This window comes from Grus americana, chromosome 10 (assembly GCF_028858705.1).
Source record: "Grus americana isolate bGruAme1 chromosome 10, bGruAme1.mat, whole genome shotgun sequence".
Lineage (NCBI taxonomy): Eukaryota > Metazoa > Chordata > Aves > Gruiformes > Gruidae > Grus > Grus americana.
The window spans coordinates 8098440-8119147 of record NC_072861.1 but is presented as its reverse complement, the minus strand read 5'-3'; the positions used below and the strand labels follow the sequence as shown (position 1 = coordinate 8119147).

Sequence of the window (20708 nt, the reverse complement as noted above, 5' to 3'; positions counted from 1 at the left end):
ACTTCAATGGTGCACTGATAGCTCTCACTGCTTACTTGGGACAGCCACTGAACCCAATGCACAGCTAAGCACTGTAATAGAAGTTTACTATAAGCAGATCGCTTGTATATAAAGTAACTGAGAAAACAGAAAAATTCTCCTCCTCTGGCTATTCTTGCATGTTCATTCCAAGCCCTGAAAATTCAAACCCATATCATCTCTTCTCCATATTACTGTGTAGTATCTATTGCAACTTTTTTGCACAGAAACCTTTAATCTTGTATAAGAATTTAAAAATAAATAATTAAGAGCAATTTTTAAAAAATGTATATTTCAAGGTGTATTAATTGATCTGAAGGAAATCAATTAGTTAATTGCTAATATATACATTATAAAACTTTTCATATGATCACATGTGATACAGTAGTGCCTCTAACAATGTTTGTCTTCTATATTTCCTGCCAGTGTTCTAATCTAACTCCTTTATTTGTTGTAAATTTGAATCTCTAAACAGATTTCAAAATGTTATTTTGAGGTCAAAAGCTACTAACAGTATTTGATCATGAGGCATACTGTTTGAATGTTATCTGCTGCAGTGAATACTGAATCAAAATATTTTTTAGAGAATCTTTTCACAGCCCCTTAATATCAGCCACTGTCATTTTCATATGACCATATTCCTTAAATCCATATTCATGTTCAGGCAGAGCAATATTCCCAAGAAAGCTGTTAACATCTCATGGATTTTTGTTTAAAAAAATATTAATATGTAACTCTTATTTTAATTACAAATACTGTATACTAGCATGTGCTAATAGAAGATGCTAGAATAGCAGAGTATCATTTTATGGAAAGCAGGGAAAATGGATTAGATCCAAAGATCTCCATATCTCTTTTAGTGGCTGAAATAACTTAATTTCATGAAAAACAAATTTGAAATATGTAACATACTCCCTGAAGGAAGTGTAAAGAGTGTTACAATTAGCAATGAAATAAATTTCACTATGAAACACCTTTATAATAAATAGTATTCAGGTAGGGCAAAAAATGTTAAGAGACTTGCCAGAACTCTAACGTATATCCTTTCCCTTTCATAAGATATCTCATAAACATCTATGGCCAACAATTGCAGGCAGTATGTCTGGTACTGTTTGGAGAACTACATCTCAAAATCATATGACTCCAGATTCAGACAACTGCTCTAGAAACAAACTGTTGCTTGAGTTATGGGGCATTACCAGATTCTTTCCAATTACAGTAAGTTCATTACACATGGTAAGCGTATTTCAAAACTACTGTATTTTCAACCATTGTATCTTTCACTCTTGTATTAAGCTAAATATCCTTCCCATCAGATTCTCTTGCTGTTGAGGCTATGGACGTGGGTAACAACCAACTTCTTTGAATTGGGTTCTCAAGACCCAACATGCAAAAAATCACCTTCCAAATAATCACTTTGGAATCATGTCATTCGACTTTAAAATTTTGCCATTATCCCAAATCCCAATCCCAAAGATGCTAAAGTATTTATATTCGAAACCACATGTTTTGCAGCATAAGTGCTGTAACGTACTGGTCCCACTTAAAGTATTATGGTCCTACTTAATTCAGTGGCAAGCTTCCCATTTCAGTGTATGAGAACTGGCCAGCTGATGATTACCAGTGGGATAAAAAGTATGTCTTTGTCTCTTTTCTGTACAAGACTAGCATGTGACAGGAGTGGTTTGCCAATGGAAAAGTCTGTCCAAGGTCAGCAGTGCTGTTGCTGAAAGGTCTAACACATCAGCCTGTAAGAAAATATTGCTGAAAACTACTTTGAGAAGCAAGTCATTCCGTACATAGCTCAGGACTGCACAGCCTATAGCCTTGTTTACACTATAGTCTAAACCTAAATTGCAATACATAGCTTTCGCTTCTAACTGTAAAACCAAGACTACAGTAAATATACAGACTGATAAATACATTATTAATAGTTATTAATAGCTATTATTTAGCAGTCCCAAACTGGACTGCTTTCTTGCCAAAAACACCCACACGAAAAAATCTAAGATGTTTCCTGGGGAATTTCTGATCTGTCTTGTAGCTCTATTAGAGGTAGTTCATTTTGGCTCATCAGTCAATGTCGCAGGCCATTCTCAATTTGACAGTTAAAATACTTTCCTTTATCAGACTGACACTCTTCCTACAGTAAAGATCTTCAGGAAATGGAAAACCTAAAAGGATTTTTAGCACGGGGAAGGGGGGGGGGGGCAGTGAGAAGAAAAGATTATGTTTGTGCTGTATGAAATCCATTCATTCAACAGGAGAACACACAAAGAAAAGAAAACATAAGCACAAGAAAACAGAAACAATGTTGTTGAAGGTTTTTAAGGTATACAGAAATAAAATAGTATGTATCACTAGATGCACAAGAAATCTCTGATTTAGTAGTTTTTGTGAAAAGTTAATTATAAAGTTAGTTACATGAACAGCCATTGAAATAGCCTATCTCCTTTAATCTGAATATTCTGACTACCCAGAAAATGACATGTTCCAGAAACACTAAAAGCTTCCTATACCACTATGTTTTTTCTTTTAACAAAAGTTGGGTTTTTTTTCCAAGTAGCAAGAACTTATAAATTTTATTCTGCAATACTCCAACTTGTGTCCAAAAAACAAAAGTGCAATACTTAAAATTAGTAAACCTTAATAAGCTACCATATCCAGCATCATCATGAGAACTATGCTTTTTATGAGGGTCACAGGTTTTGCAACAATGAGCAATAGATTACTACAAAAAAGTTTACAAAAGTGGTATGAAGAAGCTTTCAAATATTTGGAGGACTTTTAGCTGAGTTTGAAACTCTTTGGGTAAGAAACCTCACATTCTTGCTTGCTTTTTCCAGCATCTCCTGATTTTACATAAATACCTCTTTGTGAGAACACTTTCCTGATTGCTTATTTGCTTAGTGCTTGTGACAAAGCAGTGAAAAGGTGTGGAGCTTTGTAAAAATTGTTTAATGAAACCACATGGAACTCAAGACAGTCTCCTGAACAGAGACAACCAGGATAACACAGATTACCAGAAACATCTGCTGTCATCTTCAAAAAAAATTTTAGTGACTTTGAGCTGACTTATGATTTTCCATTGAAGAAACCATAAAATGTGCAAAGCGAAAGGAAAAGCAAAAGCAACTAAGTTACACTCCTTGCAACAAGAACAATGTTGCTGACAAGCAGCTCTGATGGCTACAGCTGGACTATGACAGAATAGGGACCTGAAACTTCAGTTTTGAGAAGCTTAAGGGAATGGCTGCTGGGTTGTTTTTCTTGCTGCTGCAGCATAAGGATGAGTTTAAGATTTATTTTCTTTTAAGTTCAAGACTTCTGCTTATTGCCATAAATAGAGAAACCAGTAAATACATGATCTGAGTTTTCAAGCTTCCCAGCTCTACCAGTGTTATGTACTCTATAAAAACGCGCATGTCTAAATCTTGAATGCTGTTTTATCAGTGAGAAATTTGTGACCACTGATATGCTGAAAAACCACCTCCCAATTACCATTTCACTTGCTCAATAAATTGCTTGATAAAACTTCCTCTAGTTTCAGTTTTCTGATCTGTCAGAACATGTTCATTCCTGTCTCGGTGCAGCTCACCTGCCTCAATAAACCAAGTTTATTGTGTAGCAGCCTAAGCAGAGAGGCTGGAGTCCTTCTAGCAGGAACTACAGCCTCACGAATTCCTAACAGGGTAGGGAGCTGGCAAATTTAGCTGACTAAATCCATACCAGCAACTTTAAAATGAAACATATGAAATGGATTTAAAAAATCAAAAAAATAAAAAAATGGTAGCATAGACCAAGAACTGAGAGGGTAAGGGGATAATGAGGTAAGGAATAGCATGGGAAAGAAAACCTTTGCCACCTTCCTATACATGCCAACAGCCTGGTTATTTTTAAGAAAAAAATGTCACACTTTTTCTGTCCTGACCATTCCAAAAACATTCAAGTGGCTCAGGACATTTTAAAATAGTGAAGGGAATTTTCCTGCCAGCTGTTTTCAGATGCTGGCATGCAAATCTGACAGGAAAATTACATTCAACTCCATATTTTATATATTAGTAACGTGGCTAATTTTACTGTCCTGCCAACTAAATTGTGCTCTCACCCATTTTCTACCGAATGTACAAATATCTATGGAAGCTCTTTAGATAGAATTATTGTTTTGTCATCAAACAAGTTAGTGTTGATGGACACTATACAAACTGTTCACATGGAAAAATGAATGCTAGTATATGTAGGTGTATATAATGTATCAAAAATACATTTGGATGAAACCAGGACAAATTAGAACTGATAAGGTCACCCTACAAGAGGTCCAGAACATTTGGTTTTCTTGGACTGTGGGTAGCTTACATTATTTCTTCACTTTTGAAGAGTCACTTTTTTGGTAAAATAACAGAGTTCAAATTACTGTTCAGACTGTTCCCCATAACAAACTTGTATCTAGAGGTAAATGTTTCTGTAGAACTAGTTACAGCTCCAGCAGGAATTAAGGAGAGGAAAGCAGAAAAAAGGAGAGAGGCAATTCAATAATGAGCACTTTCCTTTCTTGAGCAGTCGGTGAGATGCTTACCAGCCAGAAGCAAGGTAAAGCAGCTGTCAAACAAGAGTACTGGGATTTGAAACTTCCAGTAGAGCTAAATAGTTCTAGTAATAATTGAACCAAGCTAGCAAGAAAGGCCTCATGTAGCTCCATTTTTATTATTTGCTATGGTAATTTTTAAGGCAGATCTAAGGATGCATTGACAAGCAAAGAGAAATTAAAGGGCAAGGGGCAGGTTTTGCAAATCTTAACCAACTCCTCTCTCTCCAACCCACTCAGCAGAATTGGCTCCAAAACAGAAGCACAAATGTAGGCAAACTAAGGGCTTTGTAACCTGGGAACATGACAGATTACAACAGGGAATGGCACGGTTCACAAATGCACAGAAAACAGACACAGATCTGCAGAAATTCCACATAATCTCTAATTTGCAGCATACTAGACAGATCTAGAAATATACTACAAGATGCTATGATGTTATAATATAAATATTCCAGGATCCTCTATGGCTTTGAATTAAGGATCTTCTTCAGAATAAAAAATTTTAAAAATGACCTTGCATTCTAAGGATACCACCTCAATATCACATTATCTCAATACAATTTTGATATACTTTCACTTTAAAAGAACTGAATTTTTTAGGCAATCAGAAGATGCTCTTTTCTCCTCAAGCAGCCTCAATACACTTTACATAAACAAGCATGCCACTTGGCTGGATTCTTGGCTGCTCAGAGAAGGTTAACGAAGTGTAATCACCACAGCGGAACCAACTGATAGGAAACACCAAAGCCAAGTCGGATGGACAGGGAAATAGATGGTAACAGGTCTGCAGCGTTTGTCATACAAAATCAAGCCAGAATTATAAACTGCCAGTTTGTTGTTTTAAACATCTGTTTAATGGTTTCGGGGTTTTTTTCCCTCTCTTCTCCCCTCTTGTTCTTGACATCTACTTCACACTGCTTAAAAGGCCTTTCCTGGCATAACTTCCACCCAGTTGCACTAGCACACAAAGACTGCTTTATTCACTGAGATGCAACTTACCCAAATAGTTGTTGCTCTTTGACATCTCAGTAATGTTGATTTTAGTAGCTCCTTCAGGAATTTCCACTATCTTGTGGTAGCCAAGATTTGTTAGCGTGTGTTTGAAAACTCCAGACACAACCTTGCAAGCGGTGTTGTCCCCTCCACATATTCCACACTTGTCAATCACCTTGTCTGACCCCAGATAGTCGTCACAGCCAATGCTCTGCAAAATAAAATAAGATTACTTTTTCCAACATATTACAATTGCAGACTTCAGATATAACAACCAAGGACAGAATGGCTTTCAGAGAACATTCAATCCTGAAAAGATTTTGTGAATTCGCATTTCAGCAATTTCTTCTCTTGTTCTTCTGTATGCAAAAAGGCAATAAAACCCAGAGGATTCACAGACTTGGGGATTTCAAGTTAGTTGACAGGTTTTTACAGCCTGTTACCAAAAATACAAACTAAAGAACGCTAATGCATGGATCATTGCTGATTACACCCTCCTCAGCTGAAAGAAAAGAATCTCTTAACAACATAGTTCCTGCAGCTGCTAGTCAGAAAATAGGGGAAGAGCTATGATTTTGTTATGATCTTAAATGGGCTTTTTACAAAAGCAGAATTTCTTTACATATAAAGTGTCATCTTAACTTCCTTTAAAACTGAGCACTGATCCTATTCTCACCAAAAGAGGTTTCTAAAAAGTCTTTATACTGTGTCTAGACAGTTATAGAAGTGATCCATCCTCCTGTTTACTGAATAGGAAATCTTCAGCCTACTCAGTAACATCCACTTGGACAAGATAATTTTAAAAAAAAAATCATTTTAAATAACGTAAATTAAAGGGCAGAAAAAAAACGTTAAAGATTTGACACAAATCAGAAAAAAAAATCTTTCCAACTTACTGCACTTTAAAAGTGCACATACTGTAGAGACTATCTCCTCTTCTGCAGAAACATTCCTGTTCATTGATCTTGCTGGTTTGTATTTACAGACTTTAAATAACATTTATGATAACCACTTATCATCTACCTATAGGATTAACTGGCACATGCAAAAAAGAACTTCTCATTCAGATAAGAATGAAATATTACACGAGCCAGCAGAATAGTAGCCTATCACATATTTTATGAAATATAGTAATTTGATGGAAAATGTTCAAAATAAATGACAGAGTATTGTTCTGTTACTTCAAATTGTCAAAAATTCTTGCAAAATTCTTGATGAAAACATGGTTAGTTATTGTTTTATGGTCTTTCCTAGAAGCAAACATCCAAATAAGAGGGGGAAGAAAAAGAATTTTTTGATACCACTGACTTACAACATAGGGAGTATCTTGAGCCTTGGCATCACTGTATTTCTTTCCGATTCCCAATATTAATACTTGGCCCTTACTGCAAAAAATGTTCTAAACTGCAAGCCAGAGTCTGCTTAGTTCCAATATAAATATTTAACACCCAACATCTTTTTTATGACTATCCAAGAAACACAGATAAAACCATCTAACTAATCACTGCCAGGATCATATGGAGCTTGACAATGATACCTGTTTGTGGTCATGAAGCAAGAGAATGAAGAAGATTCCCGAGCACTCTGTGTTTCACAGTGGAATGACCCAATACTAAAAATCTGTTCCATCCTACCAAATCTAGTGTGAGCGGGTTGTCGCATGATTTCAAAGAGTTTTTGGATTCCAACAGAAACACTTGGTTTAACATCTTGTATTTGCATTGCTTGGTGGAAATCTTAAAATCAGGTACAAGTTCAATTTTTTTGTTTTGCCTCAAAATAGATTTTATTACTAACAAAGGAGTGCATTTGCTTAAATATAGGAATTACAAGTGTCACTATACCAAGTCACACAATATGATTTCAGATCTGCTAAAACAATCTGAAAAATGTGAGTGATCTAAATTTAACACAGCTGTGCCTAACGACTGATTAATTGGGAATCTCTGTACTAGTCCTCCTTGAAGGATATTTTGCTGACAGCACTTATACTTTCTCTACCATATATTTTTTGGAAGGAAATGTAGTGGTGCTCAGCATCAGCCTATATTATACAGTGACTTTCAGGGAATTTTCACTGCCTGCAAGTTGTTTGATGGAGGGAATCCTTTCAAGTATGAGGGGTTACACAATATGAATTGCTAGCATAAACATTTAATGGTGTTCTCCATCAGTACTGAGTCCCACATAGGTTAATACAATTTTCTCCCTCTCGGCAAATAAAAGAGAATAGAGAAAAGTGTGTTTTACTCATTGAGACCGTAACACAGAACTACTATTGGTCAGTCTGAACAGAACTACTTTTCACAGAAGAAACACAACCAGCCAGTACAAATGGGATTCCTTTGTAGGGGATAAATACAAAACCTGTTTTAAACCCACATGTCATTCTTAGTCAAATGTTGACTGACATACAAAACAGCTGCCAACCTTTGGCTGTACTATTTGGAATTCTTCCCACATAGGGTACAAGGAGCCTGTGTCACAAAAAGTGCCTGTAATGTTTAAATACTCTTTCACAGAAATGACTGAGAAAGATACAAAGAATGAATTACTGGAAACAAGGACCTAATAATCTGAAAACAGCAACTGACAATGAGGAAAAAGCCACACAACCACAAGTGTATAAATAAGATAATAAATAAGTAACACAAGGTAAATAATAAATACAATAAATAATAAGATATAAATAAATTATATATATTACACAGAGTACACTCATACATGTATTTTACATACCAAAAGAACAGGTATTTAGCAACAAATCCCACTTTTACAAAGAGAAGTTGAAAATCTTTACTGAGGCGTCTACTGAGGCTTCCATAGAAATGATGTGCTTTGAAGACGAATACTGCATAGGTTTCAGAAGAAAAGGCCAGCTATAACTAATACATTCTAGAAAACCTTGACATTTGCTTAATACAGTTTAGGCAGGCATATAGAAATGACTGCGTACTCTCTAATATTTCCAGATCCAGCAAGGATATCATATAGGAAGCCTGTGTCCCATGTGTTCTATGGGAATCTCCCTTTCTAACTGGATAAAACATATATTTCTAGCACTGACAGGTCATGACATACTGGATCAGACATCTGTTACTGGTCCAGGACTCAATACGTAGGACGTCCTGAGCCTTAGGCCTTTGGGAAGATGAAACAAACAACTTTCTGGCAAGCTAATTCTGTTTTTGTTCTGCTTTTAAACAGCTGTTTGAAGCTGTGCAGAGATTTGGAATGGTAGTCATCCTTGTAGAACTAGGCTGGTAAACAGAATTCACCCAAATTAACCAAAAACGTAGAATCCATGCAACTGTACTGAACAGCGGTTTGGGGTTGGGTTTTTTTTTTCTGTTATGACTATAAATTTTAGTACCACCACCTTGCTATTTGACTAATGTACATTCATATAAAAATACGAACCAACTTCTAACTTCTCCCAGGAAGAAGGCACTCATTGCATTTAAGCAGATGTATACACCGCAAACAAATCACCTTATCACATTGCCTAATACACTGTGATACATCAGCAAGAAAAAATGATGTTAAGGAAAGAAGCGATGCAAACTGGAATCCACTGTAAGTGTTCTTTCCAATATTTGCTGTGGGAACTTGAGTAAGTCTTAACTATGTCAATAAAGATCAGAAGTTTTGTTAGATAAGCAGATAGGTCTGAAATCTCAGATAGTCTCCTTGTACAGCTCTGGAAGGCTGAGATGTAAAGTGGGTGCCAAATACATTAACACCCAACTTAACAGCCCAGTACGCTCTCACAATTGTGAAAGAAGGCCTTAGTCAATGAAGAACTCAGTGTTTTTTCACCATGTAATACACGTGAAGGAATCCAAAAGCAGATGTCACTTTTCGAGCCACATCACACACAACATTCCTACTATGAATGTAGAAATATTAGGATTGTGAATACGAGATGGATGAGAAGACAAAGGTAAACGCATTCTGTCCACCAAAAGGATTTTGGACAGGACTATTGCAAGCTGTTCCTTGGCTATCAACATGAGGAGATCTAGAACACATCTGTCCATTAAAACATTTTCTGGCAAAGTGTTGGTTTTTAGAAGAGGTACTTTTGACTTGCACTATCTATACATCTTCTGTATTGCTCAACTATTTTTGCAAAGCAGTTCAAGAAACTCTTATAAGTTACAAGTTAGCATGAAAGACACTGCTCAAGAATTACAGCCAACTGTATGCCAAAATTAATTTAAATAAAAACCCCTGAGAGTAACAAGGGACAATCTGGATGAAATATTCAGTGGTGGACTTAATAGGGATTTAGCACTATGTATACAATAGAATGGGGCTGGTGCCAGGCATTTGAAAACATGAAGTGCTGATCCTTGAAATGGAAAACAGATGTTACAATTCCAGTACTAAATGATTCTATTAAAAATTGCAATCTACGTGGTAGAGTGGCATAAATAATACAATATGGCAATAACTCGCTTCTGTTGCTTTAGCTGCATTGTATTATCAGGTAGGAAAGCCACAGTTATGAGTTGTAATATATTAACACCATTAACTTCAAAAATTAGTTATACTGACAGGTAGTTAGCTAAAAGTTGTAATACATAAGTAATTTCAAGTCTAGGCATCCACGAGGCTAGAAGGCAGAAGAATAAAATGTTTACTAGAAGTCATACTTAAGTATACGTCAAAAATTCTAAAAGAAGGGACAGGGACAGTTATGGATGTACCACAGATGATCCAGCTGCTAAAGACATGTTAGGCAGCGTAATGTGAGAAGAGTAACCAAGCAAGGTGCATGCATGGCCTAAAACACCACTAAAGAAGTGGAAAGCAGAATAATACTTGCCTACTGGTGGGAGACCTGCTTTAATACTGTATACTATCAATAAATCTTAGTTCTGCAAATTGCTGAGGCTACTGCTAATTAAGTTTTATATCCTACTGTGCTATGAAACAGAGCTTCATGGGCTCATCATATTTGCTGTTTTGTTCGAGCAATACTACATCACCCCCAACTTGGTGTCACTGATTTTACCAAAAGACACATACTCTTTCATCTGCTCTATGGAATAAATGGAACTATTGAGATTAACTATTAGAATTGCGGATGATTTCTGGGGGTTAACTACAAGACATGTCTTTACTTTTAAGTTACTGTTTCTCCTCTCCACCTTCTGAAAACCTTGGTACATGAGTGTTATAGGGTGGTATAATGTAACAGTATCATAACTAGTCATATCTCCTTTCTCAAATTCCCGGTCATCCTTCCAAAGTAGTTCAACATCGTTTGACAGTGAATCCAACAAGAATCGTGAAATACCAAGATGATTAAAACTAGCTTTGCTAGCTGATAATATCTTTTCAGTATTCTAATTTGCAGTTAAAACATTTACCTTTTTTCCCTTCTATAAAGTATCAAATTATTCAAAAACGTATTTTGAACATAGTAAGATTTAAGCTGTTTAATAACATGTAGCTTTTCCAGAGAAGCAGGATTACATGAACTATTAAATTCATATACTGACAGGAAATATTTCATAAAAATTACTCGCTATAATGCTTGAGGAACAAGAGAAGTAAGATCCTCTCACATTAGCTGTTTTGAGTCTCTTTGCCTTATAAGGATCCAGGTACCTGAGCAGAAACTATTAAAAATACTCTATGGTTTACATTAGAAAAATACTACACCAGGGTAAGAAAATCTGCATATTGACACAAAACTACTACAGCAAATTGGTAATCCATGAAGCATTATGAACACGTAGAATGATTAACACACAGATCCTGTCACATTATTTCATGTTGAAAATGGAAAGATTTAAAAGAAAAAAAGACATCCTGTAAGTGTGTCTAGATCCTTCTCTGTTAATATTTAGCTTTCACTTTCTGTTACCTTGTTTCATTCGTACTGTTAGTGACTATAAAATATAAAATTAAGATTAGTCTTAATAATATATTATGGAAATCTGAAAAGATATATAGAATGCTGATTGCGCAGCATACAGAGAATGAGATTCAAGCATGAACAGAGTAAGAACTATTCTTACGCAGTCTGCCACCTAAGACAGAGAATACATAGTCATTAGATGTAAGTATTTTGAAATTCTATCAGAGATTTGAGGGCTTTGATGTAGGAATACTAGCTGATAAATCATAAAGCTAGTACTATCATATACATCATCTAGTTGGTATTATCAAACGTGTCACCGTTATATTTTCTTCTTGCCTTTTTTTTCATGGATTATCTATGAAATGGTCTAGGAAGAATAAATATTGAGGCAGTAACACTACCATTCAAACTTTCCATGAAACTACTCGTCAGACTTCATTTAAAACAAGCCATCTACAGAATTAATGCAGAATGATATGAATTTTTGAAGAGAAGATATTTACTAGGACTCATTTAGGATTTTGCAACATTTTTATTTAGCTTCTCATTGACATTTGGCTAAGGAAGATGGGATGAATGGGTTCTAACTATCTTTTTTAGTTAGGCATCACGAACATTAATTCGAATGTCAGGAGTCTGGCATTTCCAGCATTCATATTGTAAATCTGCATATATTGCACTATAAAAGAACATCACTTTAAACCAAGCCAAGATAAAGTAGAATTAAAGATAGACTCGCCCTGAAATCATCATTTTTAACTTCTGCCATTGTATGAAGCAGAAATAAAACAAGAGGAAGAAAATGCTTTAAGGCTGACCTGTAAATAGGTAATAACTTCAAGGTTATGTGGTACTGGACTCAAACATGGTCTTCTCAGCACATAGCTATTATTTTGCTTTTTGTGCTTCTTGGGTCTGTGAAAAGAGTTGAAACTTTTTTTAAGAAATCCTGTGGGGTTTTTTCCATGTATCTTGTTACTTCTATAGCTTACTTCGTTTTCTTATAATTGCACCTGAGTAATCCATTCCAAGGATGCAACTAACAACTTTGAATAAAACACCAACACAACAAAAAAAGCGTGACTGCGCTCTTCATACATAAAACTTGTGCTATACATCTACCCCAAAATGACCTTTATTTTGTCATATCCGCACTACCCGCTATATAGCCTGGTTTCTTTCCTTCCTAAAAGGAGGAACTGACCCATAACAGATCAGCAGTGACACATGTCATGAATTCTGTAGTCGCAGCTTATTGAGCAGTCATTATGGCTTGTTATTGTTGAGGAGATTCTGCCCCAAAACCAGCATGGGAACAATAAATCCAACACAAGTTCAGTATCTGAGATAAGATTCTAGGTTTCCCGCTTCTCTTTCCTTCTCCTAGAAATTACTATTTTTCTTTCATTTTTCCTTTCATTCTCCTAGATGGTCTATAGGATTATTTTCCCTAGTACAGAACAAGAAACATGCAGTACCTTATGGCTTTTGGTCTACTGTCATTATATTGTATCAAATGAAGCATGATGCTAACTTAGAGACTTCTTCACTGACCAGGAATGTAACTGTATTTTTACAAAAACAATGCTGCTGAATATTTTTGTAGCAGCTTCATTAAAAAACAACTTATCTATAAGAGAAATCAGCTTCTGTTTTGTGACAATATTCAAAGCACTTAATCTGCAAGCCAAGGAAGAGATTTGATGTCCTGGAATTTCCATACTGGTTATGGCCTAAGTATAGCCTAGAGATAAGTATGAATTTGTGACTGCATGCGCACAAGCAGTCAGAATGGTTGGCAGCTAAACAGCATACAGACAAGGCACTTGGTATTTACTTCTAGAATACAGGCTTGAATTTGAGTTGGCTAGAGGCGAAGCTCCAGATCCTCAAGAGACACTTTTAAGATAAGCAGCAGATACTCAATATACCTTGAATCTGATAGCACTATCTTTAAGTTATTAAAAAGCAGAAAAGTAAGTACATATAATGAGAACCTTTGTATTCCTTCGAATAAAATTTTGTTTTATTTATGCAAAGCACAGAAATGCCTGAGTCAGGGCTTGCTGTTCCAGGCATCATTGTACCTAGGTATTAGAGACAAGACATTCCCCAAAACCCAGTAAAAACATAGCATAGCTGACCCACCCAGCACCATGAGATGTCACACCACCATGTCCCAACAGCAGAATACAGCTGCCAGAAACACAGGAAATGCTAGGATGTCCGACAAAGAAAACCCTACAACCCACACATACAGATGCAGTACAAATACCACAGTCTACTCACAACAAAGTCCCACCCAACATAGGGATGACGACTGAGCTGTTCAAGAGCCACAAATCAGTCACCCATGGACATGGTCAGGAGAAGGGGTGAATAAGCAGCTGCATTTTCAGATCGTTTTTAAATCTGGAAGGATAAGATTGCCAGAACAATCTAGAGTCACACTGGAGTTCTGTAGGAGGACCCCAAACTCCTTCCAGACTTAAGTCCCAGACCACACCTCTGTTATACCACTATTTTTACTTGCTTTCCCGTATCCAAACTTAAAGCTGCTACTGATGTGCCACTGATCAAGAAAATTGTTTTGCAAGTGGAACCAAGTTAGAAACTCTGTTGATGCAGAAACCAGGAAAAAAGTCTCATTTTCCCTAGCACTGTAGGGCCAACACAGCTATGGGAATGAGAGACTAACTTCTTTCTGGTTTGTGCATCAACTGAATTATTAACTAGACTCCAATTGTAGAACAATGATCTGTAGGAATGACACTTCAATGGCAGCTTAACTACATTTCTAATGCTCTTCTAGTAACTTGCATTTTCTGCTTCTACAAGCATACAAAGAACAAAATAAATTTCTCTATTGTAACTTGCAGAAAAAACATTGACAAATACTTTCGAGGAAGCTCTCCTTCCAGTATTTGAAGTTCAGAATACACCATACAGATTTCAACCAAGTTCACTGAAATCTGTAGGAATCTTTGCAGCTGAAAGAGGCCTTAGGAGGAACAGTCATCTAACATCCACAGAGTTTCTCCTCTTGGTGCTCTCTTGATCCTGAGAACATATCATTGCATAAATCTGGTATTATTCATTTTGCCACTTTTTACACTATAAGCAATGTCTTGTTTCTCACTGCATCAGGGAAGAGGGGGCAGAATTGATTCAATCCTAGCTATTCCTTTCTTCTACCATTAGCACCTCCCTCCTGTTGCTGCTCGTTGATATATTACATTCTTGAGAGCAAAAATGACTCAACAGTGTTTTTTTTCTTTTGGCTGCTACCATATGCTTTATTTCAAATGGATACAGAATGCAGGCTGATCTAGTTACCACAGCTTAGTAATGGTTTTGAACATGTACACGGTCATTTGTGTTTACAGAAAATACTCAAATCCCACCATTTAAATTGACTGCAAATGGTTACAGAGATGGCTGAGGTAAAGGGAAGGAAGACAAAGAGGAAAAATGTGAAAGAGAGCTCAGACACAGACTAATTAAACTACGGTTTCATCTCTGTGAATGGATTTCTCCTAATATTTGCTCAATTTAATGTACTGGTGAAGCAAATACTGTTGGGTGGTTTTTTGGTGGTGTTTTATTTTAATTCCTCACCTTAAATGCTTGAGCAGATCATTAGAACCATTTAAAAATCATTTATTTTTCCTAAACAAACTATTTGTTCCCTTTGTGAATTTTGTTCAAGATGGACAAGGCACTTATTGTGTTGTTAAATCTTCACTTTCTAGTTAACAGCATTTTGGTATTACTTAGAGGTGCTGTAATTTTTTAAATAGACATTATTTGGAAAGCTCACAATTGAGGAAATTAAAATTCAACAACTGTACTTTGCAATGTCCATTATTCCATGATTCTAAGAACATACACTACAAAGCTTTTATTGCATTGCCATGATTGAATTTTATTTATTTGCTTTGGGAAATATCAGTTTTTCTGTTCTCTTGCACCTATAAACAAATTCTGAGCACCAAGGTTAGTTTGTTTAAACAGAGAGCTCTGCTTTACGTATAAGCTCAACATTGAGATGTTGTCATGCAGTACCTGATTCTGAAATTCCACCTCTGATCTACTTGATGCAAGAGAGCCCTACGCATTTTCTGAGGCATTCATTTGCTGGCGGCCAGACTATCATTCAGAATTTAAAAGCCTTTGGGCAGGAGCATGACAAAAGTAAGAGCTCTTAAAAGAAAAAAATGTATACAGGAAACATAGCATGAACTGCTGACAATTAAAAACTACACGTGTTGCTTCATGACACTGCATGAATTATTGTTATCAAGTGACCTTCACACAAGGACATTTGGTGTTACAACATAAAGAACTTGTCAAATTACCAGACATCTGGGATTTCACTCCTATGGTATTCATTGATGTCTTAGGAGAGGTTGCCAGAAAACACAAGTCTGCTCCATTATACATTTAGAAAGTACTTTGCCTTCCACCTGTACAGGAATTCCTTGCTTTTCCTCCTCAGTCCTTAAATAGGTTCTTCTTTCTCCTTTCCATTCAAAAACCATGCATGGATGAGGTCGGTCACAGCATAAAGCTGCTCAGCTCCAAAAGCTGGTGTTTTATTTTCTCACCAGCAGTTGCATTCAGTGCCCCACTCTCCCTCCTTACAATATTCAAAACCTCCTGATGATATTACATCTAGTAGATACTGGACCCTTTTTTTTTTTTTTTTAGCTCCCTTGTAGTGCAATTGTGCTAAAAGACAGTGCATTACCTTCATATTAAACATCTCACTCAGTGACCATGATCTACACATGCTCAGCTGAGCGAATGCACTGGGCTCTTGAGCCAAGAATACACAGGGAACTTTGAAAGCATTAGTTAAGAATGTTTTCTTCAGAATCTCTTCTAATCCCCCCCACCTCCATTTAATAAGCATAGTATATGTGCAGTAAGTGATCAGATATTCCACAATTTGTCCAACAATATCTATTTAATGGAGAAAAATATTTGTATTAAATTAGTTACTCTTGATCCAAATCCCACTGAAATCAGTGGAAAGGCACCCTTGAAATCAGTGGGAGTTGGGCCTAGGAATTAGCTCTAGTCCGCAGTGAAATGCCATCTACAAAAGACAGAAGACTAAGAGTAATTTACTCTTCTTGATTCACCAGGAATAGCTTGCTGAAATCACAATTTACTTCTTAGCCCTTTTTAAGTGTGGAGGATTTTCAACTTAAAGTTGTGGAATTCATTGTACCACAAATGTAGCATGATTAATGGCCTTTCAGAGCCCTTTCACCTCAGCCAGTAACTCAGGAGGTCTCCATGGGGACTCTCTGTCTGTATCTAGTCTTATTAAGGCCTTGAACTCTGAAGGAATATACTGTTGTTCATTTTCTCGATTGGTTTATGATTCTGTTTAGATCTCAAATTTCATCTTAAGCTAAACCAACTTTAAGCCCACCAGGACAACTACAAAAAGCTAGATGATAGGAAGAAAAAAAATTTTAACACCATCACCAGTAGCCTCTTATACTCAGTGGTTGCTTCACAGATACCTTAATCTCTTTCACACTTTCGCTAGTGGAAATGATCATTGCCATTGTAGCCAGAACCAGAGGATTTGTTTTATCAATCCCAATTTACGTAACAGGTTTACCCACCTCAATGTTAAATTCACACCTGCAAACACTGTTATTGACTTTTTAGCAAAAAAAGTAGGTAAATATTGTTGTCTAGAACACACAACACTTTTTTCCTGTGACAGAGATTTCAAGCTAAAGCTGTAAATATTTGCCTTTCTGAGAGTTCTCTTACACACTACTTGCCTCATTAAGATCTTGCCTTCAAAGCTTTTAAGAACCATGCCAGTATTGCTGTCTCAGAGGTTAGCTATGCTTTCCCCCAGAAAGTCTGAGAAGTTTTCACATGCGTTTTTAGTGATCTGTTCCCCTCTCTGTCATCTGTGCACAGAACTTGTTTGGAATTTCTGAAACAAAAGTTTGCACTTCTGCTCCTGGGGCCAAACTCCTCATACCGACTCCTGTATTTATTACTTACAACATTCTCTCTCACATAAACAGAACTGTAGCTAACTACAGGATTTATTTCAGGAGTCTCTAAGAACTGATACAAGACTTCAACTAATTTAGCAAACAATACACCCGCCTTTAATAAAGTACGAAAACTGAACACAAGCTTTGCTGCTTTATCAATCTGTTATTCATCCATCAAATATCCATTTGGGTAAGACAACATCTAGATGTACACATGTAATTCAGTTTAGCCTTTTGACAAAAAACCAAACTTAAGAGAAAGTAATTTTATTAGAGTTCTTTTAATGTGAAGGCCTGTTACGAATCAACTCCTTCTTCACTGATCCCACAAAAAGACAGCAAGTTGGTCCTCAATGCAACACAGAAAATATTGATGTCATTTAACACACAGCCTGGAACACAACTGTGGAAGCTAAGAACAACTGTCAGTGAGAATGGGAAGAGCTGGGAAATCATGCCCATCACTGAGGCTCAATTCCACCGCAACTGAAAACAGGAAAATTGGGCAAATGATTAGGTTGAATAAGGTCTTGGGAAACTAAACATAAAAGATAACTCACCAGAGAAGCAGAAAGTGAAACCAGAATGTTTTCTGGCTCATTTCAGGTTTCCAGTTCTGGGCCTGAAGCTGCTTAGGTTCAATTCCAGTTAAATTAACATGAGTCTAATATAAGTTGGGTAACATGGTTTGGTAAATCAGCCCACATCGCAAAACATGAGAAATGTTAAGGATCACATGATGAAAGCAGGCTTACAAAAAGGGGCTGTGGCCAGGAAGGCAGATCAGTTCTTTTTACTGCTTCCTAAACACAGTGTGAGCACCTCTGAGATTTCAGTGCTGCAGCTGCATCTGGTAGTCAGAGCACAACTGGCTAGAAATTCTGGCATTGCACTCCCTAGGAAGGTGTCCAGAAACACTACAACCAGAGCTTGGCGGTTGCAGGATAAAGCCTCTTCAGCCTGGTTTCCCAGGCTCTGAACTAGACAAAGCTGAGGTTTTATTCCCTCTTCCAGATCTTGTGTACCACTCTTGGGAGGTTAGCTGCCTAGGCTCAAAGCTAACTTTCACAATGCAGCCACCCAGCCTTGAACCACAGAGCTGAGATGCCTCCTGCCCTCCTTTTTCCCAGCAGGCACTTCTGAGGTCAGGGTCTGCACCACTGGTCTCTGAGCTACGCTGCAGGTACACCTGTGCCGGATCTAGTACCACCCTGATTCTGAACCTGCTGACTTTATTTTCTGGCTTGACGGAGAATCTAGCTCATCATTAGGGATTGGCCCTGACATCTGGACTGCTGGCTGAGTCTGGCAACCATCGGCAGACCTGCCCTACTTGCTCTGGAACGGGGGACATGCACCCTTTTTGGTAAGGTCACTGTCTGCCTGGCTTGCTGTGATTCTCAGCTCCGGATTCACCTTCTCCTATGGATCAGTACGCCCTTGTTGCTCCTGACACTGTAGATGAGACTGACCAAATTAGTATTTCTTTTTCCTCTGGCTGTCAAACTACCCCACTACCCCCAAGTTCCAGTCAAAGGTAAAAGAGATCTCCTGCTTCGAGCAATGCAGCTTGCTTAATTAATAGAAAAGCACCATACACACAAAATAAGCAAATTAATATTACTTTAGATAAGCTAAAACTCTCTGAATCAAAAAATGCAGAAAATGCACAACTTTAATTTTTCCCCTGATCATCAGGGGCAGTTTGGACTGTGCAGTTGTTACCTACGTTTTACTGTATGTCATGATGTAACACTACAACCAACAGTGGTTAGAAATCTGGACAGTCTTGAAGCTCTCAGTAACATGTAATGAGAAGAAAATGAATGTAGAATATATCTGTTCCTGCACACTCCTACATTCTTTTTAAAGTTAAGGGGAAAAATTTTTTTCTTTTTAATCTAGGAATGTTAAAATATTTGACAAAAAAATGATCCTTGAAAGGTTTTAAAATACTAAACAAAAAGCTGTATTATTTAACACAACTGGGAACAAATGCTTGGTCCTCTCTCAGATAGGGTGGGGCCATCTGGTGACTATATTAGAGACACTCTGAAGAGAACCTAGAGCTTGGGCAGCTAAGAAAAGGGAAAGTTCCTAGATAAAAGACCCGGTTTTCTGCAATTTGCAGTCCTTAGTAAAATTCTACGTATCATGTTACAAATTGCCATTTGAACCAGATGCATGACCCACACAATCTAGCATTCAGGATCTGAGAGTGACTAACAAAGGTATTTCAGCAAGAACTGCAAAAATCATAAAAGACTCCACAGTAAGACTAGTACAGTTTGGCTTTATTCACAGCCATTGAAGCCAATGGTAATATGATCTTTGACTTCAGAGATTTCTTACAGAATATTCACATATTAATTAAGAAGATAAAGTCTTAGAACATCAATTAACAATACTGGAAAATAGACAATAAATCAAAATTCTCCAATCTGCAGAGAAAACCTAACTAATTTCTGTTACAGCATTTGAAACTAAATTTTACTATCTCACCTCACCAATTTATGTCCTATAATAAGATACAAGATTAATAATGTTGCCCACAAGGTGGCACTTACAATCCTTGTGAAATCAAAATGCAGTTCATTTCTTACACCTAAACACAAAGATTGTATTGCTCTTCTTTTCAAATTAGCCTCTACTACCTGAGTAACAACTACTGCTATTTTGTTATCAGTTAATATCTTCTTAAATTTTATCAGTCAATCCAAAGATTTATTTTGGTTTGGGAGGCATTTTAACTTGAAATAAAATGTTATATAAAACTGAAATGAAGGAGAAACTCTCAAACTGATTTTTCTTGCATCATCTGCTCTCCTTTTCTGGAGACTTCCTTTATCAATCATAAATAAATATTTTAATCCAAATCTTGCTGTCTTCCCTCAAAAGGAATCCTCACTGACTTCGACATCAACTGGAAATTTGCCAAGTCACAGGAGTCAGCCTTCTTTAGGGATGTGACAAGGCAGAATTGTGTCAATTCCATGGTCTTCACAATCCAAGGTTTACTAAGAAATTTAAATGATTTTTGGGTTTAAGTGTATCAGACAGAAGTATATATTCTACTTTTTTTCCACTCATCTCTATTTTTATGTAAAATTAAATCCCTCCCACTGAGTCGGTGGAAATGAGTAGACAAAGATCAAATCAGGGAGCACCTGAGAAAATCTTAGCTACGCAAACCTTTGGG

General features: G+C 36.8%; 1 protein-coding gene across 3 annotated transcripts in view; it reads right to left on the bottom strand.

The window, feature by feature from the left end:
* The window catches only part of THSD4 (thrombospondin type 1 domain containing 4), a 354361-nt gene that overhangs the window by 61754 nt on the left and 271899 nt on the right, over window positions 1–20708 (bottom strand). For all 3 annotated transcript variants that reach the window (XM_054836973.1, XM_054836972.1, XM_054836974.1), the window contains one exon: window positions 5606–5810. In XM_054836973.1, the coding sequence (XP_054692948.1) occupies window positions 5606–5810 (205 nt within the window). The remainder of the gene's footprint in view (window positions 1–5605; window positions 5811–20708) is intronic.